At 64.2% G+C, this 27,610-nt stretch overlaps 1 protein-coding gene across 1 annotated transcript; it reads right to left on the bottom strand.

The window, feature by feature from the left end:
- On the bottom strand, positions 1–27,610 carry ADAP1 (ArfGAP with dual PH domains 1). Its single transcript, XM_049639033.1, has 10 exons — positions 26,006–27,610; positions 20,492–20,583; positions 17,189–17,271; positions 10,897–11,009; positions 10,151–10,297; positions 3,805–3,888; positions 3,512–3,574; positions 2,834–2,905; positions 2,427–2,655; positions 1–2,337 (listed from the first exon to the last, which is right to left on the bottom strand). Exons 2-10 carry the CDS (start codon positions 20,578–20,580, stop codon positions 2,309–2,311), a joined length of 909 nt encoding a protein of 302 aa, XP_049494990.1. The 5' UTR covers positions 20,581–20,583; positions 26,006–27,610; the 3' UTR covers positions 1–2,308.

Below are 27,610 nucleotides of genomic sequence, written 5' to 3'. Positions count from 1 at the left end.
GGATGGCCACGCGCGGCCGGTCGCAGGTCTCGTGGCTCTGGTGTAGACACGTGGCGGTGCGTGTGGAGATGTGGAGACACCACAGACAGGCCGCGGGGGAGGTGGGGACAGGCCACGCCGGGGCCCCCCCCAGCTGCCCGGCGTGGCTCTCCGGAGCAGGTGGTGGTACGGGTTGGCTCTGAAGTGCAGGGTCCGAGCCCACCACGGGCGCCTGGCTCCTGCCGTGACGTTTGTTCCGGAACTACAACGCGCGCCCAGCGCAGTCGGCGTGAGGGGAGTTTGAGCGGCACGGCGGTTTTTCTGTGCGGTTCTGCCGGGAAGCACAGCACCCCTGTACAGCTGCTGTCCTGCCTGCGCCCACGTCCCCCGGCGGTGGCGTCTGCCTGGACCCTCAGCACACGGAGACCCGCGTCCCCCGCGGGTGCGGCCCTTTTACCGGGCAGTTGTGAGCGGCGCCTGCAGCCGGGCGGGCCTTGTGTCCCCATGTCTCCGCCGTACGGCACGAGGGAGCAGAGGCCACCACGACCGCCAGCCCCGAGCCGGCCTCTAGCCCGGCACCCGGACTACGAGCGGCCCGTCACCCGGACGTCTGTGAGGTAAGCTCGGTGACACCCTTTGTGGACCATGAGTTTCCTACCTTGTTTCGGAAATTGTTCCCGCCAGTGGTGAACTTGTTTCCTGTTGAAAGGGGCACAACGCCTCTGCCTCCGGGCCAAGAGAGGGTCTAGACTACCAGTCCCGGAGGACTTGTGGCCTGGGCCGCTGGCCACTCGGGGAGGGGACCACGAGGTTACCCGTTCCACCTTGGAGGAGACCTCCTCGTTTCCTTGGGGAAGACGGACCAGTGACGGTGGCTTATGGTGTCGCAGCACAGCTGGGGAGGAGCAGGGCCAGTGGATGGTCTCTCCTGGGCCAGGTGGGGTCTCTGGGACTCTGGCAGTGGCCCTGGCTGACCTCTGGCTGGCCTCACCCCCAGCCCAGCTGTCTGGGGGGACCCCTACCCCGCAGCCTCTGCGCAGTAGGGTCAGGGTTGAGACGGCGGGGGGCGTGGTGCAGCCTCGCACTCCCTCTTGACCCTGCAGCCGCGCCCCTGTTCGGGCGTGCCGGGGTCCGAGCTGGCGGGCCGTGTGCTCAGATGCAGAGGGGAGAACAGGTGGTGGGAGCCGGGCCCACGAGGACAGGCAGAGGCCCTTGGACACCCTCCCCCTGGAGGTGTCCCCACTTCCTGCCATGTGCCTGAGGCCAGTGGGTAGATCTTCCTGGGACCCAGAGCCCCCCCCCCCAGCCTCTGACATAAATGGCCACTTTAGGATAGGATGTGAGGGTTGGTGTGATGGGTCAGGACACCCTCCCTTGGGGACTCTTTTCCAGTCCCCTCAAGGGCTGGTCCAGGCAGGACAGGGGTGAGGGTCACCCGGATCACCCAGCTGGTAGCCCGTGCCCTGCACACGCTCCTCCATTCCGCCCCCCCCCCCCCTCCGCCAAGGGTGGGCAGAGCCAGGGCGCCCCCGGGACGAGGCTTGGCGGATGTAACTACCGTCTGGCCAACGGCACACTGGGGTCCTGCGGGGGGCAAGCTCTGCCTCTGTCTTCCAGGTGGCGGGGTGGGTCACCAGTCCGTGCCCAGCGGCAGCAGACCAGAGCTGACCCTTCATTCTCCTCCCCCATCCAGGTGCCCAGCAGGTAGGCAGGCCTGAAACCCCGACCCGGGGTGTTACAGCTCACTGGGGCCTCTGCCCCCCAGACCCTCGTGTACATGCCAGGTCAGCTCCCTGAGGACGAGGACGGTGTCCCCGTGCCAGCACCCAGGACCGCACAATTGACACACAGCAGGTGCTCAATAAATACTTGTTGAGGGGATACGTAGGAGGGGCCGGAGGGGAGGCATGCAGGCTGCCCGCTGTCCCCACAGCCCAGCCTCCTGCTCGGGCAGGGTCCTGCTCTGGTGGGCAGGGGGCAGGGTGAGTTGGTGAGGGGCCGCTGGGCTGCCCTGAGCCAGGAGGCTGGGCCCAGGCCCCGAGGAAGGGTGGTCCAGTGGACGGGGGGGTGGGGTTGGGGGGGTGGGCAGGGTCACATCCATGGGCAGCAGCATGATGGGGGCAGAGGTCAGGTCAGCCGGCCTGCAGTGAGGCTCCGGAGAAACGAGTCTTAGTGGCTAGAGCACAGGCCCCGCCTGGCCACGTCCAGGGCTGCCCCTGAGGGTGGGGGCCAGGAGGCCTGTCCTCCATCACCGGCCCCCTCTGGCTGCTGACTCTTCGGTGGCGTTTCCCGTGAGTCCAGCTCCCTCGGCCTCCACGACCAGCTCTTGTTAGGGTTTATGCTTGAAGTGGGCTTCCACTGGAAAAGGACGGGCGTCCGGCTGTGTCAGAGCCACGCAGGAAGTGTTGGGTTCCCCCCCCCCCCCCCCCCCCCCCCCCCGCACTCACCTGCGTACTCCTGGGGCAGCATGGGTCTGTCCACGACCTTCCGAAAAGCCTCCATCCACGCCCGCTGCTCTGACTCCGTCTCACAGGCCAGCAGGAACCTGCGCTCCGGTGTCACGATGGTAATGCCGTGTGGCCAGTGGTGGCCCTGGGTGGACGGTGGGAGCCCGTCCAGCACCGTGTAGCCGCTCTCCCTGCTGCCGATGAAGACTTCCCCGCGAGCAAAGGCGTCCTGTGGGTCGGGGCCGGGCTGAGCCTCGGGGCCGGGCAGCCCAGGCCCCAGGGATGCGGCCCTCCCCTCCCGTATGTTCTCCCCGCCGTCCGTGGCCGGCAGCCCTCGGCCTGTCGTCGTGGGAGAGGAGGCATCACCCGTGAGGGCCCAGCTGACCCGGGCCAAGGCCCGTCCTTACCAGGGGATCTTTGAAGTACATGAGCCTCCGGTCGTCCATGGTGAACCAGCGCTTCCGGAAGCCTTCTGTTTGCTGTGAGAGAAACCCGGGGAATGGTCACTTAGCCTGAGGGCAGGGCCCCCACCTGTCTCCCTTCTTCACTCGGGCCTTCTGTAGGCTTGCTGCGTCCTGTTCCGTCCGCCAGATGGTGCCCCAGGACCTTTGCACTTGTACTGTCCCACCTCTGTGCCCTCCCCTCTCCTCCCCTCCCCGCCAGTTCCCCTCCTCGCTGCTCTGTGCATCTTGATCCTCCCTGGGGGCTCAGCTGGGGCTCAGCCTCAGAGTCCTGTCTGGGCCATGGGGTCACTGCGTGCGGGCCTCCATGTGGCAGGGAAGGGGGCCCCAGGCGGGTGCACAGGTACCAGATGGACAGGGGCAAAGGCACGAGGCAGGACCTGGCACTAGCTAGGATGAGTGGGTAGGGCTAACCAGAGCCCCACAGTCCTGGGTCCACGGGGCCCCTGCTTACAAAGGTTTTGGGGTCAAGATGACCCATTAGAAGCATGCCGAGAGCACAGTGAATCTTCGCCAAGGTGTGTCGCTGACCCTTCGACCCTGCACGGCCACCCCAGCCCCTGGAGGCTGAGACACTGGCCTCCAAGGAGGCCCCGGTGGCTCAGGTCAGCCAGTCAGACTCACCTTGGGCCCGGTTTTCTCCATGTATCCTTCTTTCAGGTAGTTCCGGGAGAGCTTTGGCACCAGCTGGGGCAGAAGACAGGCTCAGGCCTGGGCCTTCCCGGTCCCCCCCCCCCCCCCCCCACCCCCCTGTGTGTCCCAGCCCCTCCATCCCACCCTCATGGCCGCTGAGCTGAAACACCCCCGCAGAAAGGAGCAGCGTCCATGGGGGCCCTCGGCCGGCCCCCCGGCCCAGCATCCCAGGCTCGGGCTGTGCCCCTCACCCCCTCCAACAGACACGAGCAGCCACTACTCACGTCGGCGTCGCTGGCGCCCGGGAACGCCACCTGCAGGTAATGGAAGCGGGCCGCGCGGAGCGCGTTGAACCAGTCCACGATCTCCTGCGGGTCAGAGGCTGGTGTGGGCCTGGGCCGTGAGCTCTGCCCCCCAGACTGTGTGCTGGGCGAGGCCTGCTGGGGGGGGGGGGGGGGGGGGGGCCCCCCCCCGGCCCAGGGGGGGGGGGGGGGCGGGGGGGGGGGGGGGGGGGTGGGCAGCCCTGAGCCGGCCCAGAGCGGGGGTGGCGATGTCTGAGCCGGCCGGCCGGCCCCTGGCCCTGAGCTGACCCTGCCCCGGGCTCTGGGCGGCTCCTTTCCTCTCCTACGGAGCTGCGGTTACAAAGCATACACGTTGCCCAGAGGGAGGCCTGTTTTTAACCCCACCCGGGGCTGCCACCCCTCTCCTCTGAGGGAAAGAGCAAGAGGGTTGCTCTGCGGGAGGGGAGCCCCATCACCAGGCAGGCCGGATCCCCAGCCCCTTCCTCTCCTGGCTGCCACGCCCCGCCCTGGGCCCCCACCCCCCCGATGCTGGAATCTGCCCCAACCTCGGACGAGCCCAAACAGCTCCTTCCCCTGCCAGCACTTGGTACCCATCAGGCCGCCTCTCCCTGACCGCTGGGCAGCCCACTCCTGCCCACGGGTCACCCTGCGCCCGCCTTGGCCACAGCCGCCCCCCTCCCTCCTCTGCCATGCCTGCCTGCTGCAGATCCCACACCCTCTAACCATCCCTGCCCCTGGGGCCGGCTAGTGTCCCCTTCTGTTCTGTCCCCCACCCTCCTACACAGGACGTCCAATCCAGGCCGTGACCTCTACCTGGGCCCTGCCCACAACCCCGTTCACCCTTCCAGTGACCACTGGGCTCTCCATTTCCTCACCAGCCCCGGAGACCAGAAGGCACCGTCTCCTGCCTGCTCCCCGGCGCTGGCCTCCCACCTCACGTCAGGCCTCCCTCGGATCATTGAAACCACACAGCTGGGTGAGTCATTGGCAGTTCGGTGACACTTTCCCAGCAAACCACCGCTGTACCTCCAATAGAGGTGAAAGTCCAGAGCGTGGCCGCAGGCCCTGCGGGGTCGGCCCAGCCCATGCCCTTCCTCTCCTGCCGATCTCAGCCTCGTCAGCTTATCCAGCATATCCTGTTTCATCTGGCCCCAGGGACGTTGCACGTGCCATCCCAGTGTCTGTCCTCATCCTTGGGATGTGAGTCCCCTCCCCCGCAGTCAGTCACTGTTTCCAGTTCTCAGTGTAGGTGGGATTTTAGCCACTTGTCTCTCCTGACAAATCGTGCACCTGCTCACTGAGGGCAGAACCACGTCAGACAGTCTTCCTTGTGTCCAGGCCTAGGGCCCGGCCCCAGCAGGTGCGCACAACCCTCTCGGGGAAGGCACCGCTGCAGACGCGTGCTGCACGTGCAAGAAGGCCCTGGTCTCAGTCTCCTGAGGAGAGAGAGGGTGGAAGCTTCTGGGTGAAGCTGAAGACTGGCTCACGTGCCTTGAGCCACGTCCCTCCTACAACCTGTTAATAGCACGTAACCTTGCGTGCAGTCTTCCAAAACCAGATGAGGAAGTAGAAAACTTGAACATGCCAGCGACTCGTAACGCAACGGAATCGGTAATCAGAGATCTCCAAGCACACAAATTACAGGACCGGACGGCTTCACTAGCGAATTCTACCGAATGTTTAAAGAAGAGTTAATACCGGTTCTCAAATTACTGCGAAAGATAGACGTAAAGCTTCCAGATTGTTCTGTGAGGCCAGCATTACCCAGATAGCAAACCAAACACAGTTAGCCAATATCAGGCCAAGAGCTCTGAGAAATAGAGAAATGGTTGAGAAATCCTCAACCAAGTACCAGCAAATCGGATCCAGTGATCATTCACCTTGATCAAGTGGGTTTATTCCAGGGATGCCAGCGTGACTCAGAGTCACAAACCGACACGGTTTGTCACGTCAACAAAACAAAGGATAAAAACCGCATGATCGTTTCACCAGATGCAGAAAAAGCAAAAGAAAGCTTTTGACAAAGTACAATCTGTTCACGATACAAACGAAGGGTTAGAGGGGACGTGCGTCAACATGATAAAGGCCTTATTACGGGACCTGCAGCTGGGGAAACAGAGCTGCTCCTCTGAGATCAGACAGTAACTCGAAGCTGCACGGAGAAACAAAGGTTTCTGGAAAGGGAAGTATTGGGGCAGTTGCACAACCTGGTTTTACTGTAACGACGGGCTGTAACTATACGTTGTGTTCTTCACATGATTTAGACTAAGACTTTGAAAGAAACAAATAGTAATTAAAAGCTACTCTTAACTGTAACTGGTTTGTAATTACATATCTTGTTTTACACGTACGTTAGGAGATAGAGCATTTAAAAGGATGACTATTTGTGCCTCAGGGCACACGGTGCACCAAGAGGTAAGACCGTGGCATCTGCAGCCACGGGGTGTGGTCCAGGCCGAGTGAAGGAGCAGTTTCTGCGTGTTCCTGAAGTTCAGCTACTATAAATTGGATCCAGGAGGTTATAAATTTCGGATGTTAGATGGAATCCCCATGGCAACCACAAAGAGCCACAGAACATACACAAAAGGGAACCGGGAGGGACTTTCAACACTCGACTACAGAAGCTCAACGCGAGAGAGGACAGGGACGCGGGAAGTGAGGGACAGCAAAGCCGTAGGCCGCGCACAACGGGACGAGCGCGAGCCAGACGGCAGGCCGTCCTTACCCACGTCCACGGGAAAGGCGAACGCGGGAAGCTCTTGGATCCACAGACAGGGGACGGCGGGCTGGACGACAGCCCGCGGTCCAGCCACGTGCCGCCTGCGGGAGGCTCGGCCGAGGTGGAGACACAGCAGGGTGGCGGTCAAAGGCGGGAAAGGAGATTCGTGCACACGGCCGCCAGGAGGCTGGAGCGTCTCGCGGACACCAGACAAACAGACTCGAAGTCAGAGCAAGGTCCCAAGGGACAAAGAAGGACGTTGCACGTTAGTAAGTCCTCGGTGCGGCCAGAAGACGTGACACACGCTCACGCCTCGTGCCGCACCGTCACGGCATAGGAAGCAAAACCCGGCGGAGGTGAAGGGAGAAACAGCCTCGAATAGCAGACGGGGGGCTCGATACCGCGCTCGCGGTAACGGACGGCAGAGTCCGACACGGGAAACGAGGACTTCACACAAACGGCCAGATCCAACCACACGCGCCGGCCGACCGGGACGCGTTCTGGCCTGGTGCCCACGGGACGCGGCACGGGACCGACCCCACGTGAGGCCGCCTATCGGTCTCCTACCAGGTGTCCTCTCTGGCCGCGACAGGGCGGATGCAGTTAGAAGTCAACACAAGGAAAAGTGGAACGCTCACGACTTCGCGGAAGCCACACACTTTTACGAGACGACCAGCGGACCAAAGGAGAAGCCGCGAGGGAGGTGAGCAGACACTTCGAGATGGGGGAAGGCGAAACGCCACAAAACACGGGATGCAGCCAAGCGTGCCAAAGGCGGGTCTGGCGCCGCAAACGCTGCCGTTAAAGCGCAAGGAAGGGGTCCGGTCCGCGATCTAACGGACAACGGAAGGAGGCCGACAAAGAAGAACAAGCCAGACCCAAGGCCGGCCCGAGGGAGGGGAGACTGGAGCGAGCTTGATGACGGAGGGAGTAGAAACGCAGGAGAGAAAGTCAGCGAAACCGACAAGAGCCGCCTCTTCGACACGAATGGCAGTTGGCGAGCCTTGAGCCGGACGGACTAAGAAACACACTCGGGCCACTAAAATCAGACTCAAAAGCGGGGACGCTGCCACCAGAAATCAAAGGGTCCAGGAGACAGCGCTGTGAACAAGGTCGCCGACGACGGGGGAACCAAGATGAAGTGGATAAATCCCTGGAAGGGGAAAGGCCGCCAAGACGAACCCGTGAAGAAATGCACGGTGTGCACGGGCCGGTAAACGAGTCAGGAGCTCCCCTCGGGAATCAACACTTCCCAGCAAAGGGGGCGCCTGGGCAGCTCAGTATGTTAAGCGTCTGACCTGATTTTGGCTCAGGTCGTGATCTCACGGTTTGTTAGATCAAGCCCCGCATCGGGCTCTGAGCGGAGTATGGAGCCTGCTTGGGACTCTTTCTCTCTCCCCCTCTCTCTCTGCCCCTCCCCTGTTCACTCACTCTGTCTCTCTATCAAAGTAAATAAACATTTTTAAAAGTTTCCAACAAAGAAAAACCCTGCTCCTGACACCCTCACTGCTGTTCCACCAAACATTTCAAGGATAACCCACACCGGTCCTTCTCAAACGTCTCCAAAAAAATTGGAGAGGAGGGAACACTTCCTAACTCCTAGGCAGCCAGTGCAACCCTGATTACCAAAGCCAGACAAAAATAGAAGATGGCCACAGACCAATATCCCATGTGAACACTGACGCAAAAACCCTCCACCACATACTAGCCAACAGTTCAGCATATTTAAGGGTTATACGTCACGACCGAGTGGGATTTATTCCTGAAACGCAAGGAATTTTGAAGAAATCAATGAATGTAATACATTGTATTAACAGAGTAAAGGAAGAGTAAACCACATCACCACCTCAGTTGGTTGATAAGATGCATCTGGCAGAATTCGTACAGAAGCTCTGGGAACCTGAGTCATAACAGTTCTAAAAAACAAACATGGAAGAGTCACCCTTCTAATTTCAGCATTTATTGCAAAGCCACAGCAATCCAAATTACCTGGCACACAGACCAATGGGACGGAACCGAGAGCCCAGGGAGCAGTTACGTTATTTTTTGAGAAAGGGCGCCACCACCATCCGACAGGGGAAAGGACAGTCTTTTCAACCAAGTGTTCGGAAAAGTGGACGTCCTCATGAAGAAGAATGAAGTTGGACCCTTACCTCACACCACACACAAAAATGAACTCCCAAGTGGATCAAGGACAAGGTAAGACTGGTCACTACAGATCTTAGAAGAAGACACAGGCAGAAGCTTCGTGGCGTCGGACACGGCCGTGATCGTGCTGACGTGACCCCGAAGGCACAGGCAGCGAGAGACAAGTTGGACTTTTTGCAAATTGTGAACTTGCGTCCTTCAGATGACACTCTCCACAGAGTAACAGGGACCCACAGGCGGGAGAATGTTTTCAGATCACCTGATAAGGGCGTCACATCCAGAACATACAGAAAATCTACATCTCGGCAACGGACCACCCACCTCATTCCAAAACGGGCAAAATGGGAACCGAGTACACATTTCTCCAGACACAACGTGCAGGTGCCCCTCCCCCCGAGCAGCGTCACGCATCATCAGGGAGACGCGGGTCAAAACCGCTGTGATCGGCCCCTCGCACGTCACAACGGCCAGAATCAGAAACCAGGAGCCGGTGCTGGCGAGGACGCAGAGAAACGAGCCGCGTGCCCTGCTTACGGCGATGCCGAGTGGCGCCGCTGCCACGGAAACCAGTGTGGTGGTTCCTCAAAAAACGAAACGGTGACCCCGCGATCCCACAATTCCCCTCCCGGCTGTATAATCACAAACACTGAACGCGGGGTCTCAGGTGTCGCTACCTCGACGTTCACAGCAATAGCGTTCACGGCCACCAGCAGGTGCCACCCAAGGGTCTGTCGGAGGAGGAAGGGATAAACCACAGGTGGTCCATCCACACGACCACTCGGCCTCGGAAAGGAAGGAAGGAAGGACACCCGCTACCCATGTGGACAGCCCTGAGGCTGTGGTGCTGAGTGACTCGAGCCAGACGCAGGAGAACACGACACCGGGATCCACTCACACGAGGTCCTGGAGTGGTCAGACTCACAGAGCAGACGGCGGGGCAGGGGGGCCGGGTCAGGGTCACTATGGGGAGATGGGACGTTCTGGAGACCGATTTGGGGGGCCGGCTTCACAACAACGAATGTACCTAATACCCCGGAAGCAAATGCTTAAACGTGAGAATGTGCGTTTTAACGCAATAAAAGGAGAAAAGGTTGTTGACAGGTGGTTGCCAGGTGCTTGTGTCTGAAGCCTCACAGACACGTTTTGCCCTTGAAACCACGGGCACGTGGTCTGCAGCCAAACGTGGGACAAAATCCAAAGAACAATGATGAGAATCCCCCAGTGGCCAAAAGGACAGACCCCGAGGTGTTTGCAGGGAGCTCCCTCCACCCTCAGGCTGCAGAGGTGCAGGGTGGGAGGCGGGGGGGACGGCCACGGAGCAGGACGCTGCGCACACGCCCCCAGACCGTGGCCCTCTTCCGTGTGGGTCCCTCCGGGTCCCATCCCCCACGAGGGCCCAGCTGGCTCTGCGCTCGCCGTGGGGGCGGGGCTCTCCCGAGACGAGGGCAGCCCGGCACCCACCTTCCCGTCCTCGTGGTAGACAAAGATGTTGCGGGTGCTGTTGTCCTTCAGGTAGGTGATCTGCAGGCCATGGGGGTGGCCGATCTTGGCCGGCTGGAAGGTGGCGTTCAGATGTTCGATCTTCATGACGGCCTTGGGCTCCTTGGCCTGGAAGCAAGGCCGTGCCTTAGCTCCGGGTGGGCGGGGGAGCGGGCAGTGCGGTCCTGTGGGCGCTGGCTGTGCTCTGTGGCTTTGGGCAAGGTGCTTACCCTCTCTGGACCTGGTTTCCCTGACCCGTAAGCCAACGGCAACTGGCGCTTGGCACCTAGGTGGACCCTCCTCTGCTCCTTTGGCGCTGAGCGCCTCTGTCCCGTGTGCCCCCTGCGCAAGGCCGGGCACGGTCCCCCACACCGCTCCCGTCCCACCAGCCTGGCTTTCCTCTCTGCCTGGGGGGCCGGCAACCGTACCCTCGGCTCTTTGTGTCACGGGGCCACGTTCTGATCTGGAACTGGTCTGGGTGGGGGCAGGGCTCGACCTGCCCCTCCCCTGCTCGCTGCCCGGGCGTGCCCAGCAGGGAAGGGCTCGCTGGTTCTGTTCCTGGCATTGCCAACCCAGGCCTGGCCCCAGGGAACACTGAGGTGGACGGGGGCGGGGGGGCGGGGGGCGGGCATCCCCATCCCCACGGGAGGGGCAGTGTGGCTTCCGGGAACTGCGTGCGGGCAGCTGGGGACCACGTGCAGCCACGACAGACCCTGGGCCCAGCTCACATCATTTCTGTTGAAATACTTCAGGGACCCCTCTCGCTCAGTCAGCACAAACTTCCGGCTTAGAAACTGCCCGTTGTCCCGGCCTCGCTTCCAGAGGGAGCCTTCTCGGTATCCTGGGGGGGGGGAGAGAGGGCAAGGGTCAGAGGGTCACAGTGGACCACAGCCAAGGCCATCGTCCTGACCCGCACAGAGCACGGTCCCGCCCCTCGCCAGGAGACCCGTCAGCCTCTGGGCTGGGAAGCTGGGTGCGCGCGGGCCAGACGGGCCCACGGTGCAGGGGCCCGAGACCACCCCTCCCCAGCACGCTGCCCGCTGCTGCCTGCCGTTTGGGCCATTTTTCCTTTTTCTTCCTGGAGGCATAATAAACACACACGGAAGGGGTGCGGTGCGGCCCCGTGCGCAGGCCCACGGGCCCCTGTGGAGACGCCTGTGGGGCCGCCCACGCCGGGCAGCCCCGAGGTACCCACCGCGGAGTCCTCGGGACCGCAGGCGTGAGGGGGTTCTGGGGATGGGCGAGCGTCCTGCATTGTCCAGAGGGCCCGAGGTCATCTCGAGGGTCCTTGCACGCGGGCGACCGCGGAGATGCGGGAGCGGACCCGCCCTGGCCTTCTCTCCGGCCCCCGGACCCAGGCTGCGGCCCTCCCCTCCGGATCCACGGGACCGCCAGTCTGTGTCGTCCTGAGGCACGCGAGTTTGGGCCGGCCGCTGCGGCAGCTTTTGGAAGGGAACGCTGCCCCCTCCCGTGCACGCTCCTGCCCCCAGACGCCCCCTTCTCTTTCGTTCCTGCCTCACTCCCGTTGACTTCGCCTGTTCAAGACCTGGTCCGGCGCCCGGCTGTGCCTTCCCCCGACAGCGCGCGTGCGGACCGTGTGCGGCTCCTTCCTTTTTGCTGGGTGGGGCCCAGCCGGTGCGACCGCGGCTCCGGGCGCCTGCCGTCCTTGGGCGCGTTCCACGGCGGGGCTGCCGGCCGCGGTCAGGGCTTGTGGGTTCCGGGACGAATCGCCCCACGGTTCCACCTGTTCTGCCCCGGGTGCGGGGGGCTCCCTGGGGCTCACGTCCGGCCGCCCCCCTGGGCCGTCAGCCCCGCGCGGGGCCGTCTGAGGCTGGTCCGGGACGGGAGGAGGAGGCGGCCGGGCCCGGGGCTGCTCGTGCCGGCCCCTCGCCCCGCTCAGCACCCCCCAGAGCCCGACAGCCCTGGCCGCCTCCTGTTCGGATGCCACCTCCAGGCCCTGACCCCACCGCGCCTCCCCTCTGCGGCCCTGGCAGCCCCCTCCCGGACACCACGGAGACCGGGGCTATTTTCTCTGCTCTAGAGACACGTGGCCAGAAAAAGGCGCAGCCTGGCGTCGGGGAGGGGGCAGCTGGTGCCGCTCAGTCTGTCCCGGGACGGAGTGCCAAACGGGGCCTCTCCCCCCCCCCCCCCCGACTCGGAGGCTCCTGCATACGGCACCAGCAGGCACCTCCCACCGCGTGCACCGGGGAGCAGGGCCACCACCACGTCCCCAGGCCCACACAGGGCCCTACCGTGAATGTCTGTTGACTAAACGAACAGCAAGTGTCCACACCCACCGGGAAGCGGGGAACACAGGTTCCGCCCGGCAGGTGGGGCCCCCACACCCGCAAGGACGGTCCCCACCAGCATCTCCGGCTGGGCCCCCGACACACACGGCCCCATTCGGTCCCCAGAAAGCCCTCCGCGCTGTTATCCTCGTGCAGGAGGGGAAACAGGCCCAGAGGCATGGAGCGCTGGCTGACCTTCGGCTCGGGGCTGTGGCTCCCAGCGCAGCAGGACCCCCGCGGCCCGGCCCGCCCGCCCGCCTTGCCCGCCGGGCCCAGCAGGTGGCAGCAGCGCCCGCGACCCACACTCCTGCAGGCCCAGGCCCTGCTGGAAGTGTTGGGGGGGGGGGGGGGGCAGCAAGCACGGGCCCCAAACCGCTCTGGCTCCCGGGCCACGTGGGTCCCGACGGCCAGCCGCCAGGAGGCCTAATTCTAGCAGCGGCAGTATTTTCGGACGGGCGCTGGCCGGGGTCCCCGACTGGCCCCAGCAGCAGGACGCTTTGGCCCGGAGCCCGAAGCCAGCGGCCGGCCGTGTTCGCACCCGGCCCTGCCGTGGGGTAGGCCTGCCCAGCCCTGGCCGGGGAAGGACGCCCGCCCCCCACACCCGGGGCCACACCCCGGGGTTCTAGCCCCCTGCAGGCTCCGGGGCTCCAGGCCATCGTGCCGCACGCCTACACAGCCTGGGGTGTGTCGATGCCCCACCCTTCCCCACACCCCTGCCAGAGGGGTCTCTCCAGGCGGCACGGGGCCCAGGGTGCCCTGCGGACGCGCACCCCCGGAGCTGGGCTGAGCGGGGAGACCGTCTACTCCCAAGGGCTGACCAGCCCCGGGGCAGAGGCCAGATGGTTCACTCAGCATTTACTAAGCGCCTACTGTGTGCCGGGCCCCACCACCCCCTGGGAAGCCGGACCGGCCAGCCCACCTCCCGGCCCCACTCGCTGCCTCTCCCCAGAAGCCCCGCATGGAGCGCCAGGAGGACGTGCGGGGAGAAGGTGCCGGGCCCCCAGGGGACACCGCTGCTCACCCCCCCCCCCCCCCCGGGGCGGCCCGAGCAAACCAGAGGAACGGACCATCCCCAGGGCGGGCCGGCGCCCGGGGCTGGACGTGCGGGGAGAAGGTGCTGGGCCCCGCCTCGGCCGCAGGGGCTGCAGAGCCGCTCGCTCGTTGACGCGGACGGGGAACCGCCACGCGCTTCTCACACGACGCAGAGAGAACGGAAACCACATTCCCGTGAAAGCCTGAGCACAACGCTCGCGGCGGCTGCAACCGGACACAAGCTGGGGACTCGTCCGCGCACACGACACTGCTCTGCGCGGGAAGGAGCGCCGGGGACGGGCGCAGCGCGGGCCAGTGTCGGCCGTGTCACGCCACACTCCAGAGGTGCCACGTCACTGGCTCCACGTAGTGACTCCGGGGCAGAGCGGGGGCCGGGAGGGGAGGCCGGCGATGGCCCTCAGGGTCCTGGTTGATCGGGAGTGTCCCGTATCTGCCTTTGTCACGGCTCACAGAACTGTCCCCTTCACGGGCACGGAGCTTATACGTGGATTGTATCTTTGATTTCTTAACTGGAGCCGGGACACGTGGCTTCCCGTGCCCAGACCCGGGGCGGCCCTCCCAGGATGGGAGACGCCCGGTGGAGAGGTGTCCTCTGGGCACAGAGACAGGGCCCGGGGAGGCACCAGGGAATCGGAGGCCCACGGCAGCCTCCTCCCGAGAAGGGCCAAGACCTGGTTCCCGGCCTGTAAGTTCTAGACCCCGAGAGGTTGACACAGGGTCCCAGGCCTGGCCCCCCTTGCCCCCCTCTCCCTGCTGCCCCAGCCAGCCCCCCGGTCTCCCCGCCTGCTCCCGCAGCCCTCCCCGCCCCGCTGGGGGACCAGCACAGCCTTCCGCGTGGCCAACTCCACACGCCGCACACCCCGATCCCCACGTACAACATACTCGAGGGAGCAGCCAACAGTCCCGAGCCCCGTGGGGGCACGCTCGCATCCACGTCGGTGCGGGGGTGAGGGGCCCGTCAGCCTGCCCCCTCCCAGACAGACCCCCCCCCCCCGAGCACCTTCACTCTACGGGACCCCACCAGCCACCACCCCACGGATGCCTCAGGCCCACTGGCTGCCCCGCATGCAACGCCATTTGATGCTTAACAACGACCCCGTGCTGAGCACTGTGTCCTCCCCGCTACACAGATGGGGAAACCGAGGCACGGGGGGATGGGCTCTGTCACACAGGGAGCCCCTGGCTCATCCTGTGACAGTGAGGACAAAGGCGGGGCGGGGTGCAAACTGGGGACCGGCCCTGCTTTGCACAGACAGGAGGGGACACAGGGAGACGGGGCGAACCACCCCCCGCCCCCAGCCCCGGCAGGAACGGGGTCCGAAGCCTAGGCAGGAAGTGCTGTGTCTGTCGGTGACTGGGGGCGGCCTGGGCAGCCAGGCCCTCTGGACAACAGGGGGCATTGTCCTCCCAGTGAAAGGCGGCCATTGAAGCCCTGGCTCGAGGCGGGGCACAGGGTGGGGAGGCAGCCGTCACCAGGGTCACCCCTGCGAGCTGGGGTGGGGCAGGTGGAGACACCCTATCTCTACATGCCCGCGACCTTGTCCAAGGGCGGGGAGCGCCAGCCTGGTGCCTGTCCGTCCAGGGTCCGTCCGGAGCCCGGGCCGTGTGGCCGCCCCTCGCCCCTCGCTCCCAGACACCAGGCGGTGCCTGGCCTGCGCGTGACCCGGCGGGAGCCCAGGGCCCACTCCACACCTGGCGACCGCAGGGCACTATGAACTACCCCGTTCTCGGCGGCCCTGCCGAGTCCCCACAGCCCTACGATGCCCAAAGGCGCCACCAGCTTCTCGGTCTTCCCTGCAGGCCGTGACCTTGACATCTTCGAAGAGCGCTGGTCAGCTCTTCGGGTCAGGGCCCCCCACGCAGGTCCGTCTGGGGTCTCCCTGAGGCGGAGCAGAGGCCTTATGTCTTCGGCCAGAAGGCCACGGAAGCCACGCTGCCCGTGCACCGGGGCCCCGTCCAGCCTGGTTGCCGCGGGTTAGGCGGGTCCGGCACTTCTCCGCCAGGGACACCCTTTCCCTCCGTCCTAATCCGACCCCACGGGAAGACGCTGGGGGGCGTGCCAACCCCGCCCCTCCTCCAGCCCCCGAGGGTTTCAGCCCCGCCGTGGGCCCGTCCACACCTGCTCCGCCGGGAGTCCGCCCGGGGCCCGGCCCTCCCTCCCTGGCCCGTCCCTCCGTGGGCTCACGGGCGTGGCTTCCCCTGTGGCACCTTTGGCGCCCACGTCCCCTCACACAACTGTGCCGAGCCCTTCCTCCCGGGGCCACGTGTGGTGGTCACCGGTCGGCCCCACCTCCTACTGGGGGTGCAGGCTCCCGCCACGGCCCCTCCGAGCTGCAGGGCGGCCACGGCTTCGCCTCTGCTGTGCCCGGGCCTCACCGGGCCCCCGGGGCTGGAGGCCTCCCCGAGCCCCGCGTCTCCCTTCCTCCCCCTCCGAGGGGCCCGGCTAAACTGCATTCGGGTGGCCAGTGGGTGTGTCATCCCCTGGGCCCGAGAAAGTGCTCTTGTGGCAGGAAGTGCTCCCGGGAATCCCCTGGTGCTCCTCACAGGACTGGGGGAGGGGCGCCCGACGAGGAACCACAGGGCCGGGACTCCTCAGTGGTTGCCGGCCCCCCAGGTGCCCCTGCCCTACCCCCTGGACGCCGGGCTGGGGTGGGGGGGCCACTCCCTCCGTCTCAGCAGAGCACTGCGCCGGCTTGGGGTCTGGGGCATCCAGCCAGCCGGGCACCGGAAGCTGCGGGGCCTGGTGCCCCTGGAGGCCCCCGCCTGGGAGACCCAGGAGGGCACGTGTGGGGCACCGGGGAGGCCTCTGTGGTGAGCGGGTGAGATCCAGAGGCCGTGTGGGGCTGTGGTTCCGGCTCCTCTGGGTCCCCAGGCTTGTGGGGGGTCATTCCCCGAGGCCGACCTCTGAGGCCCGTGCACCAGCACCTCCCACGTGACTTGGAGCGTGGCCTTGCCCCAAGGGGGGGCCTGGTGAGGACCCGGGCGGGGGCTGCCCACGGCCCGCGTGGGCCCTGAAATTGGGACGCCAGCACCCTCCGCCAGCCCCGCGGGGTCCGGTGGAGAGGCGACCGTCTGCACGGCTGTGGCCTTGTGGGGCCACGGGCTCGGGGCCGCTGGTGTGTCCCTCCTGAGGACCCCCTGCTCCTGGCCTGTCTCACACACGCACGAGATGCTGGGGACGCTTCCCGAGGGGAACAGTGGTGGCGGCAGCTACGGGCAGAGAGGACTCCCGGCCGGCCCCGCGGCCGCGGTGGGAGGCACAGGGGGCACCTGGCCCTCGTGGACCTCAGCGCCTGGGATGGACCCACGCACTCCGGCCGTGGACCGGTCTGGTGCCCGCACGCCTCACTTCCGGAACCCAGCAGGGCCCCTCCCGTCACCCCTGCCCCATCTTCCGGCCCCGGCCCCACCCAGGCCGAGTCCTCACTCCCCTCCCACCAGCACCTGGTCACCCTTCGGGTGCCCGCCGCGGCCCCGAGGCGCCAGCCCCATCGGAGCTGTGCTGTGGGTGACCATGGGGTCCGAGCACCGGGCCGCCCAGCTCAGTGTCAGGAGGACCGGACACGGGCCAGACCAGTTAGGCCTGCCAGCGCCTCGGGCAGGGAGGAGAGACACAGAGACAGGCAGGGACAGAGAGATAAGGACAGAGAGAGACACAGAGGGACACGCGCACTCTTACCTGCAGAGTACGGCTCCTGCTTCTCCGGGTGGGTGAACTCCAGCCGTTCGTACTTGGCCCGGATCCACTGCTCCCGCAGGAGCCTGGGGAGGGAGGGCAGAGTAAGCCCCGGGCCGAGCGGGACCGCGGGGCGTGGGGGCCCCTGGCACCCCACGGACACGCGGCCACTGAGAGCGCGCGTGTCCACCCTTGCCGACGGCAGGGCCGAAGGGCCGCCCGCTTTGATTTTCAAAATCATTTGCTGGTCAGACAGGTCTGCCACTAACACCTCCTCCTAAGAAAACAAGAAATGGCCCCCGGGGGCGCCTGGCTGGCTCGGCCGGAGGAGCCTGCGACTCTTGATCTCGGGGTTGTGGGTTCAAGGCCCCGCACTGAGGGCAGAGATTACAAAAAAAAAAAAAAAAAAAAACTAAAAAATTGGCTCTGACTCACGTGGCCGTAATGCGACCACCGAAAGCGCTGATTCTGGCAGCTCACGGCGCCTCTCCAAGGTTATGCCGCCGTCACCCCCAAGAGGACCCCCGTGCCCACCAGCGCCCCCCCCCCCCCAGCCCCCAACCACAGTCCACTTCCGCACGGAATCGGGCGGGTATGAGGCTGTCTGGGTCAGCCCCACTGGGGCGTCATTCCTTTCCGTCCACCGGCCCTCGAGGTGCACCCCCGCCCACCGCCCCCCGGGAGGGCTGCCCCAGAGGCGGCAGAGGGCCGTCTGCCCGGAGCGCCCGCTCATGCCTGTGGTGGGTCCTGCCAGACGGCCCCCTGCCCACGGCCCTCACGGCCCCTCCACCGGGCGAGGCAGCGGCTTCCTCGCCCTCCTCGCCCTGCGGCCCCTGGGGCCCGACCCCCCTCGGAAGGGGCCATCCGACGACACGTCTGGGACCCCGGCACGGCCCTCGGGCTCGGAGGCCCTTCCTGCCGCGTGCGGGGGCCTCCCCGGGCCCGGCACAGAGGCTCCCGGCGGCAACAGCGGGACTAAGCCCTGGGAGCAGGCACGGGAGGGGGTCCCCGCGCTGCTTGGCAGGCACATCCCGGACCGCTCGGCCCCCGGGGACCCCACGGCCAGGGTGTCGCGGCAGGGGGCCCCGCCCTCCGGAGGCCATCTGGCCCGGCCTCCCGCACCAGGGAAAGCCGGCAGCGACGGGGTTCCCGCTATACGTGAGGCCCGGCGACGAGGGAGGCAGTGCCCACACCCCGTCTCGGGCCGCTGATGAAACCCCAGACCTGCTCTGCGTTCTCGGGAGCTGAGGGCGGCCAGGCTTCGCTGCCTCCCCGCCTGCCCCGTGCCCTCCGCCCTCCCCACAGCAGACCCAGACCTCCTGGCGTTTCATCCGCCTGGTTTCAGAGGCCATTAAGGGATGAACTGTGTCCCCCACCCATGAAAAGACGTTGGGTCCTAACCGACACTGCAGACTGGCCCCCGTTTGGACGGATTAACGGGTCATGATGAGGTCGCCCCGGAGTCGGGGCGCCCTTGGGGTGGGGGGAGTCTGCACAGACACAGGACGGCCACGTACAAGCCGAGGAGGGGGCTCAGGGGACCCCACAGGCACCTCGACCTCGACCTCCAGGATGTGGGAACAGTGAATTTCTGTTGCAAAAGCTGAACACCCGGTGTTTCGTCACCCTGGCCCCCGGAAGCCGGCACGGGGCCCCTGCCAGCCGGGCACCCTGCCCGCTGAGGGCTCGGGGGGTTCCTCCAGGTTCCGCCGAGGCTGCCTGCTGAGCCCACGTCACAGGAAGCCAGGGGCCGGCTGACAGCAGAGGGAAAACCGGGAGGGCCCTGGCGACCTTCTTCCCGCCGTGTGAGGACCGAATGCCAGGCCAGCGGGGCAGACACGGGAAGGGAACTGGGTCCCGCCCCCCTCTGAGTCACCGCCTGACACTAACACGGCCTGATCCGCAGGCCTTCTGAGCACGGCTCCTCATGGGCCCCGTGCCCCGGGCAGGGGGACACCCCCCCCCCAGGCCATCCTCACGACACCTGGGAGGCTCCCTGTCTCCGCAGTGTGCACATCTGAATCCCCACGGTTTACAAAGGGATTCCACCACACCTCCTACCGCTGCACGGCTGTCCACAGGGAGCTTGGTGGGTCGGCTGCCACACCTCCCTGGTCAGCTTTCCCCACGAGGGGCTGGGACCTCACCCTTGCAGATGTCTGCACCCTCCTGGGCCTCTGGGGCTTGGCCTGGGCAGACCCGAACACCCACGGAGTGTGGGGGCCAGGGCAGGCTCAGCTCCCACAAACCTCCGCCTGGCGGAAGCTTCCGGAAGGCAAGGCCCGCCCCGGGTCGGCACGCTCACCACCCTGGGACGCCCGGTCACCTGATGGGTCCTGACCACACTGCCCCAGCAAGGGGCAGGGATGGTCTCTGTGAGCATGTCCTGGCAAGGGCGTGGCCTGTGTTCCAGTCTGTCCCTTGTCATACACTCAGACAGAAGGGACATATGGGGACACATGCAAATAACCAGACCACAGGGCAGCCTGTGGCCGGGGCGATAAAATCACATCTCACAAATAGCTGTCCGGCCTCGCTGATTCATACTGGGACATGAATGGCCTGGCGTGGCCTCAGGGTCCAGATTTCCCCGGGAGCCCAGAAGCAGTGGGGTCTCGGGATGTGACACGGTGTCTGCATGGGGGTGGGTCCCTGGCAAGGCGTCCTGTCCCCAGAGACCCGCAGCCAACAGCATATCACCGGCCCGGGAGGTGGGTGGGCCAGGTCCCCACCTTCCTTTCCAAGAAAGGGCAGCTCACCCCCAGGCAAGTGGCCACGAGGTCTCCCACCTGCCCCCATGGGAACAGGGCTCCCCAGCATAGAGACCACGTCCCAAGTGCTGGTTCCAGCTCGTCTGCTGGCATCTGTGTCACCCTGAGAAACTCACCCAACCCCTCTGGGCCCCCAGGAACACCCTTGTCAAAAGAGGGCCATTCGTTCCGAGCTGTGGCTGCCACCGTGGACGAGGAGAGGCGGTTGGTGGGGGGCGGGTCTGGGCGGCACCCCAGGGCCAGGCCTGTGCTGAGAGCAGAGGGCCGAGGCGTCCCTGGCGGCGATGCCCAGGGAGGGAGGGAATGCAGGGAGGTCTAGCGACGCCGGGGGAGGGGATGACTGGCTTGGGTGGGGGGACAGGGGGACACCCTGAGACAGGCGGTCGCACAGGTGCAGCTTCTCAGCATCCTCCTCAGACCTCCGGGGGCGCTCGAGGGCCCCCAGCAAGGACCCCACCGCCCAGCCACCGGCCCGGGGCCCACACCCGCCCCCCTCCGGTCTTCCAGCCCCAGACAAAACCGCTCGGCGACTTACTGGCAATCAGAGGACGTGGGCCGGTAGTAGAAGGGAGGCACTTTGGACTCATACGCGTCTCTCGCAGCGTCATTTCCATGGGAGGCCATGAACTGTGGAGAGAGGACAGGGTCAGTGCTCCCGGAGGCCGGGGCCGGGCCGGCTGATCCCCAGCTGCTCCTGTCCCAGCGAAGGTGGTTCGCAGTGGCCGCGGGGACAGGACCTGCACTTCCGGGTAGAAGGGGTGCTGGGGAGGGTGGCAGAGAGGCCGGGCCCTGCATACATCCCCCGGGACGGCAGCGCTGTGCCCTCCGCCCGAGGTGCCCCGTCCCTGCCTCATGCGAGGCCCGCCGTCCACTCATCTGACCCACACGGGCAGGCGGCCCTCGAGAACTGGACACAGCGAGGGCCCCGGAGATGGAGACTGGCCCGGGGCAGCAAAGTGCGTGTCCCCCGAGGCGGACGGACAGCAGGAGTCAGGAGTGGGGAGCAGGGCACTGACACGGGCAGTGTGGGTGGGCAGTAGGTGCAAAGGCCCTGAGGAGGGTGCTTGGCGTGCTGGTGTTGGACGACATCCCAGGGCCGGTGTGGGGAGCAGGGAAGGGGCCAGAGGGGCCTGACCGCACAGTGGCCTTGAGGACAAGGGGAGCAAAGGAAATCCCTTGTGTTCCAATCCTGCCTCCTTCCCGAAGCCTCCAGGGAAAGCCTTTCTTCTAACAGCATGGAGCTTTGGGGACCACTGGGTCGCGACCATGGACGACCCAAGTGGTTCAACTGGAAAATACCACCAACAGTAAGACACTTGAGCAAAAGGCTGGTACCAAATTAGAATTCTGAAATCAGAATTCTATGTATCCGAAACCTCAGCCAAGAAGCAGCCTCACAAGAAATGCTCAAAGTCTCCACAAGACAAAACTTACACGCTCCTGAGGGATGAGCACAAAACTGCGCACAGAGACCCGTGCTTGGAAGGGGTGGGAACATGCCGCCTCCTTATGTTAATCTATGCGCTTTTGGAAGTTGTCAAAAACAAAAACAAAAACAAAATAGGAATAGCAGTTTTTTTTTTAATTTTTTTTTAACATTTTATTTATTTTTGAGACAGAGAGAGACAGAGCATGAATGGGGGAGGGGCAGAGAGAGAGGGAGACACAGAATCGGAAGCAGGCTCCAGGCTCCGAGCCATCAGCCCAGAGCCCGATGCGGGGCTTGAACTCACGGACCGGGAGATCGTGACCTGAGCCGAAGTTGGACGCCCAACCGACTGAGCCACCCAGGCGCCCCTAGGAATAGCAGTTTTTAAAGCTAGCAATGGTTCTAAAGTTGATTTTAAAGTTAACAAGCAGGGTAGGGGCGCCTGGGTGGCTCAGTCGGTTAAGCATCCAACTCAGCTCAGCTCATGATCTCACGGTTCGTGGATTCAACCCCCACGTCGGGCTCTGTGCTGACAGCTCAGAGCCTGGAGCCTGCTTCGGATTCTGTGTCTCCCTCTCTCTCTGCCCCTCCCTGGCTCATGCTCGCTCACTCTCTCTCTGTCTCTCTCAAAACATAAACCTTAAAAAAAATTTTTAAAAATACGATTAACAATGGGGCGCCTGGGTGGCTCAGTCGGTTAAACGTCTGACTTCGGCTCAGGTCACGATCTCACGGTCCGTGAGTTCGAGCCCCGCGTCGGGCTCTGGGCTGATGGCTCAGAGCCTGGAGCCTGCTTCTGATTCTGTGTCTCCCTCTCTCTCTGCCCCTCCCCCATTCATGCTCTGTCTCTCTCTGTCTCAAAAATAAATAAAAAACGTTAAAAAAAAAATTAAAAAAAAATACGATTAACAAGAAAAAATATTCTAGAAAATTCTGTAAATGAAGACTCTTCCTACCAGATATTAAAACCTGTTACTGACTAGAAAGCCTAATCAACGAAACCAATAAAAGATCCAGAAATCGATCCGCTAGAATCTAAGACTGATATTAAGTGAATTTAATAGGATGGATTAACGGCCATCTCACATCAGCGAGGGGCGTCTACTGGCTGATCATCAGTGGGGGCAGGAAACGCAGAAACCATTGGAGAAAAAGTATGGCTGGACGCAGCCTTTCAGTGACATAACTTCCAGCTGAACTGAAGCTGTGATTTCCAAAATTAAACAGTAAAAATAGATAAGAACCAGGGAATAATTTTAAAAATCATGTTAGGAAAACACAGGGGGAAATCTCCCATTAATGTCTCCCGTTAACACGTGGTTTCCCAGATGTCTTTCCAGAAGCACAAACAACCAGAGACAACAGTGGAAGTTCAGAATTAAAAACTGTGCTCCAAAGGATGCCATCGAGAGAGTGCAAGCATCATGCTGACAGCAGCCGGGTGAGAAGGGCACAGCGCGTGGCCGCGGGGCCGGTGGCACTGGGTCCTTGGACGTGATGGGAATACTTGGAAACAGACAACGTGACCGTGGCAGACGCCATCACACTGTTCCCTTTAAAATGGCGGGTTTAGGGGCGCCTGGGTGGCTCGGTTGGTTAAGCGTCCGACTTCGGCTCAGGTCATGATCTCACGGTCCGTGAGTTCGAGCCCCGCGTCGGGCTCTGTGCTGACAGCTCGGAGCCTGGAGTCTGTTTCAGATTCTGTGTCTCCCTCTCTCTGACCCTCCCCCGTTCATGCTCTGTCTCTCTCTGTCTCAAAAATAAATAAACGTTAAAAAAAAAAATTTTTAAATGGCGGGTTTGGGGGGCGCTGGGGCTGCTCAGTCACGTGTCAGACTCTTCATTTTGACTCAGGTTATGACCTCACAGTTCATGAGTCCGAGCCTCGCGTCGGGCTCTGTGCTGACAGCGTGGAGTCTGCTGGGGATTCTCTCTCTCTCTGCCCCTCCCCCATTCGTGCTCGTGCTCTCTTTCTCTCTCTCGAAATAAATAAATAAATGTAAAAAAATAAAATAAAACGGTGGGTTTTCTGTTACGTGGTTTTCACCTCAGTAATAAGAAATATATACGTATACAGCTCTTCAAGAATATACATTTCTTTTTTTTTAATGTTTATTCATTTTTGATAGAGAAAGAGAGACAGTGTGAGAGGGGTAGAGTCAGAGAGAGAGGGAGACACAGAATCCGAAGCGGGCTCCAGGCCCTGAGCTGCACAGAGCCTGACGCGGGGCTCGAACCCACGGACCGTGAGATCATGACCTGAGCCGAAGTCGGACGCTTAGCAAACTGAGCCACCCAGACACCCAAAAAATTGGTAAAGGATTTGCGTGGACGTCTCTGTGGAGCACGTACGCAGACAAGCCGGCCGGCGTACGTGGAGATGCTGACCGCCAGGCGCCCACGAGGGCGTCTAGAATCAGAGGCAGGCGGTACGATGCGTTGGGGGCCCGGGGACCACAGTGCACTGCCAGGGGCCACGTGCACCTGTCCTGGACCCCCTGGGAGACCCCCAGGCGTCAAACACAGAGCCCCGTAAGGCACAGCGAGTCCAGGCCATTCCCGGAGGAAGGCGACCCCTGCCCGTGACTCCCTCGCAGCAGCCGAGGGAGTCACGCAGCCCAAGAGTCACCGATGGACGGGCGAGGGCGTAAGTCGAATGTGGCCTATCCACACAGCGGGAAGCAGTCCACGACAAAGGGGCTTGTGGCGCCGATGCCCACGGCCACGTGGTTGAACCCTGAACACATGGTGCTCCGCGGGGAAGGAAGTCACAGAGGCCACGGGGGCGGGTGGGGGGGGTGGCGGTCCACTGACATGACCCGCCCAGAAGACGTATGGGGACAGAAAAGCAGATGTTACTTCCGGTAGGGGCTGGGGTGGGGGTCGTGGAGGGAAGGGGGAGGGGCTGCTGAGGGGCACAGGGTCTATTTTGGGAAAATGTTCCAAAATCAGGCAGTGGGGCCGGTGACGCAGCCGGAAACGCGGTGAAATCGCGTCCGTTCACACCTCACAAGGGCGAGTGGCCTGGCGTGAGAGCTGCGGCTCCGTAACGCCCTTATGAGTCAAAAGGAGCCTGGGGCAGAGCGGGCCCCTCTAGGTACCCAGAGACCCGAAAACCACAAAACGCTGATAATTTTGACTCCACCAAGTAAAAAAGTTTCCACTGCACACAGCACGAGCAGAGCCAGAAGGCAGCGCGGACCGGCGGGCCATACGGTCTCGAAGGGTCAGACCCCCAAACGTGGAAGAACACGAGAAAACGAAACAGCTAACAAGGAGTCAGCAAGGGCGCCAACGGGAGGCCACGGATGAGACGCAGAGGACGCTGACCCGCGCCACGGACGCTCAGCGTCACTCGTGATACAAAATGCCATTGGGGCGCCTGGGCGGCTCCGTCGGTCGAGCGGCCGACTTCGGCTCAGGTCGTGATCTCACGGTCCGTGAGTTCGAGCTCCGCGTCGGGCTCTGTGCCGACGGCTCAGAGCCCGGAACCTGTTTCGGATTCTGTGTCTCCCTCTCTCTCTGCCCCTCCCCTGTTCATGCTCTGTCTCTCTCTGTCTCAAAAATAAATAAACGTAAAAAAAAAAAAAAAAAAAAAGCCAAACAAGGACCCTACAGGGACACAGCAGAGGAGGATCCCGGGGCCAGGGTGTGCGGGTGACGCGAAGTCTCCCGGAATCACAGTCACGTGACCTCCCACGTGCAGGAATTAAGGTTCCAGGACCTGCCACGGTCCCGCGGTGGCCTGGCGGTCACGGGGGGTGGGGAAAGGCAGAGCCGGCGCGTCAGGTTCCATGAACCAAGATTCTCCACCGGAGGGGTGACTCCGCCCCGGCGGGCAGGACGGGGGCCACGCTGGGTCACAACACTCCTTGTGGGCACAGGGCTCGGTACCAAACCACGGCGCCCCAGGTGCTCGTGGGCAGGTGGACGGGCAGACAGAACGAGGCCGGTCCACGCAGCGGACGTCGTCCCCCACAGAAAGGCCCAAGCCCTGACAGGCGCTACCAGCCGGGCGGAGCCTGGCCACGTGGCACTCAGTGAAAGCGGCTGAGGCCAAGGCCACCTGCTGCCTGCGCCCTTTCACAAAAATGCCCACGACAGCCACGTCTGTGGAGACGCAGAGCCTAGGGACGCCGCTCGGCCTGGACCGGACGGCGAGGAGCACGGGTTCCCTTGTCGGGCGTGAGATGTCCTAAAAGTGACTCCGGTGACAGTGGCCTGACCGTGGACCCACCGGAAACGGCTGAGCTGTGTGCTTCGAAAGGGCGAACCGGGGGGCGGACAGCACAGGACACGAAGGCCTTGCTCACCCCATAAGCCCGTCCCCCTGCCCCGCCCGCCCCTCCCTGCCCCCAGCCCCCTGGGCTCCCCGCACCACCACCCTGCCCTCTGCCCTCCCCCCTCTTCCCCTCCCCCCCACCCCACACTCCTCAACCCCCCCCGCCCCCCACCGCTCCCCCCTCACAGTGCCGGCCACAGTCAGGAGCCGGGAACACCGGGGGTGGCCACTTCGAGGTGTCTGTGACCCAGGGGGCCGGGCCGAGGGCCTCGTGGGGGTGCAGCCGGACCACAGGGGCTCCTCCAACCCCCCGCAGCCCCATCCCCTCGGGGCCGTACCTCCACTTGGGCCTCCTCCCAGGCATCCAGGCGGACTGACTTCACCTTGCTGACCTGGGGGATGTTCCGGTGGATTCCCGAGCAGCTCAGGCAGATGAACACCCCCAGGGTGTAGGAGGCCCAGTCGGGATCTGGAAGGCAAAGGCGAGACCCTCAGGGGCTGGAGCTCGGCCGGGCCTCTCTGTGGCCTCAGTCTCTCCACCTGTGCAACGGGAGACCGGCGAGGAGATCCCCGGGGCGCACCGGCTCCGTGCCCCGCGCGGGGTCCCTGCCACCAGCCACAGGTGAGCGGCCCCACCCCCGAAGTCCCAGCTCCACAGACGCCCGAGCGGACGCGCCGCGGCCACGGAGACGTGCCCGACAGCGACACTCGATCGGCACCAAGTGCGCCGGGCGCGACAGGGACACTGGCTTGGCCGCGCGCCCACGCGCTCGGATGCACCCCGACGTCTCGCTCGGTGCAACAGCCACGTGCGTTTGCGGATGGCCCTTGACCCGGTCAGGGGCGCGGGTCCACTTTTCCGCAGGTTTGCCAGGTTTCACGTTGAGCCACGGCAGGCGAGCGTGGCGGAACGTGACGCTTGTTCACTCGGGGCACCGACGGCGCCTCCAGGACTGTTCCTCCTGTCGCGCACAGCCCAGCCCGGTAACGGCGCGCGGGGCCGGGGGCTGGGAGGACCGAGCCTCAGGGCCAGCTCTCAGAAGGGGCGGCAGCCGCTGAGACACCTTCCACTTTTAAGCGAAGCTTCTGGATCAGCCGGTTCGAGTCAAGAGGCCGGGAGGGCCAGAGCCCCTCCGCAGACACCACAGGCCCAGCCACAGGCCCACGGCTCCGTGCCAGGGGTGTGTTTGCAGGGGGTGTGCATGTGTGAGTGTATGAGAGCTCACGTGTGCACACACACGTGAGTGGGCAGATGTGAGTGTGCACACGTGTGCGAGTGGGCAGGTGCGGGGGCTGTGAAGGGGCACCTGGGGCCCTGGGGCCCCCCCGTTCCCGCCCGGACTCTCGCTGCCCCAGGGCAGCCGGCCCCGCCCCCTCCCGTCCGTCTGGGGAGAAGGGCTGGCCTACAGCGAGACCCGAGAGGGACACAGGCGGCCGGGAGGCTGGGCAGTTGAGCACGGGGACAAGAAGCACCAGAGCTGGCAGCCACGGGCCTCGCTACTTTCCAAACCTAACAGCCTAGCTCGCGGCACCCCCGTCCCCACGGCGCCCACGGGGTGGTGAGCCGAGGTCTAGCAGAGGAAGTGCGGGCCGGGGAGGCAGGCTGCTTCTAAGCGGCGCCCAGAATAGAGAAGTTTCAGGAGAACAGCCACGTCATCCCGAGGGCCCTGCGGCCCCCAGGCCGGCTGTCTGAGGGGCGGGGCCTCCGAGCCCTCCCTCCTGGTCCCCACAGGTGCTTATGGGGTGGGGGTGGCTGGTGCAGGATGGGGGTCCCGGTGGGTCTGGGGCGGCGCGGGACGGGGAGGTGACCCCACGCACAGACACGGGCTCCTGGCCGGCGCTCTGAGACCACCAGCAGCCCCGGCCCCCCCCCACCTCCTGTCTATCCCGGGGTCGCCGACCCAGAGGCTCCCGCCAAGGGCGCAGCCCAGGGAGCCCGAGGC

Source organism: Panthera uncia, chromosome E3 (assembly GCF_023721935.1).
Source record: "Panthera uncia isolate 11264 chromosome E3, Puncia_PCG_1.0, whole genome shotgun sequence".
Taxonomy (NCBI): Eukaryota; Metazoa; Chordata; class Mammalia; order Carnivora; family Felidae; genus Panthera; species Panthera uncia.
This window is presented reverse-complemented; position numbering and strand designations above follow the sequence as displayed.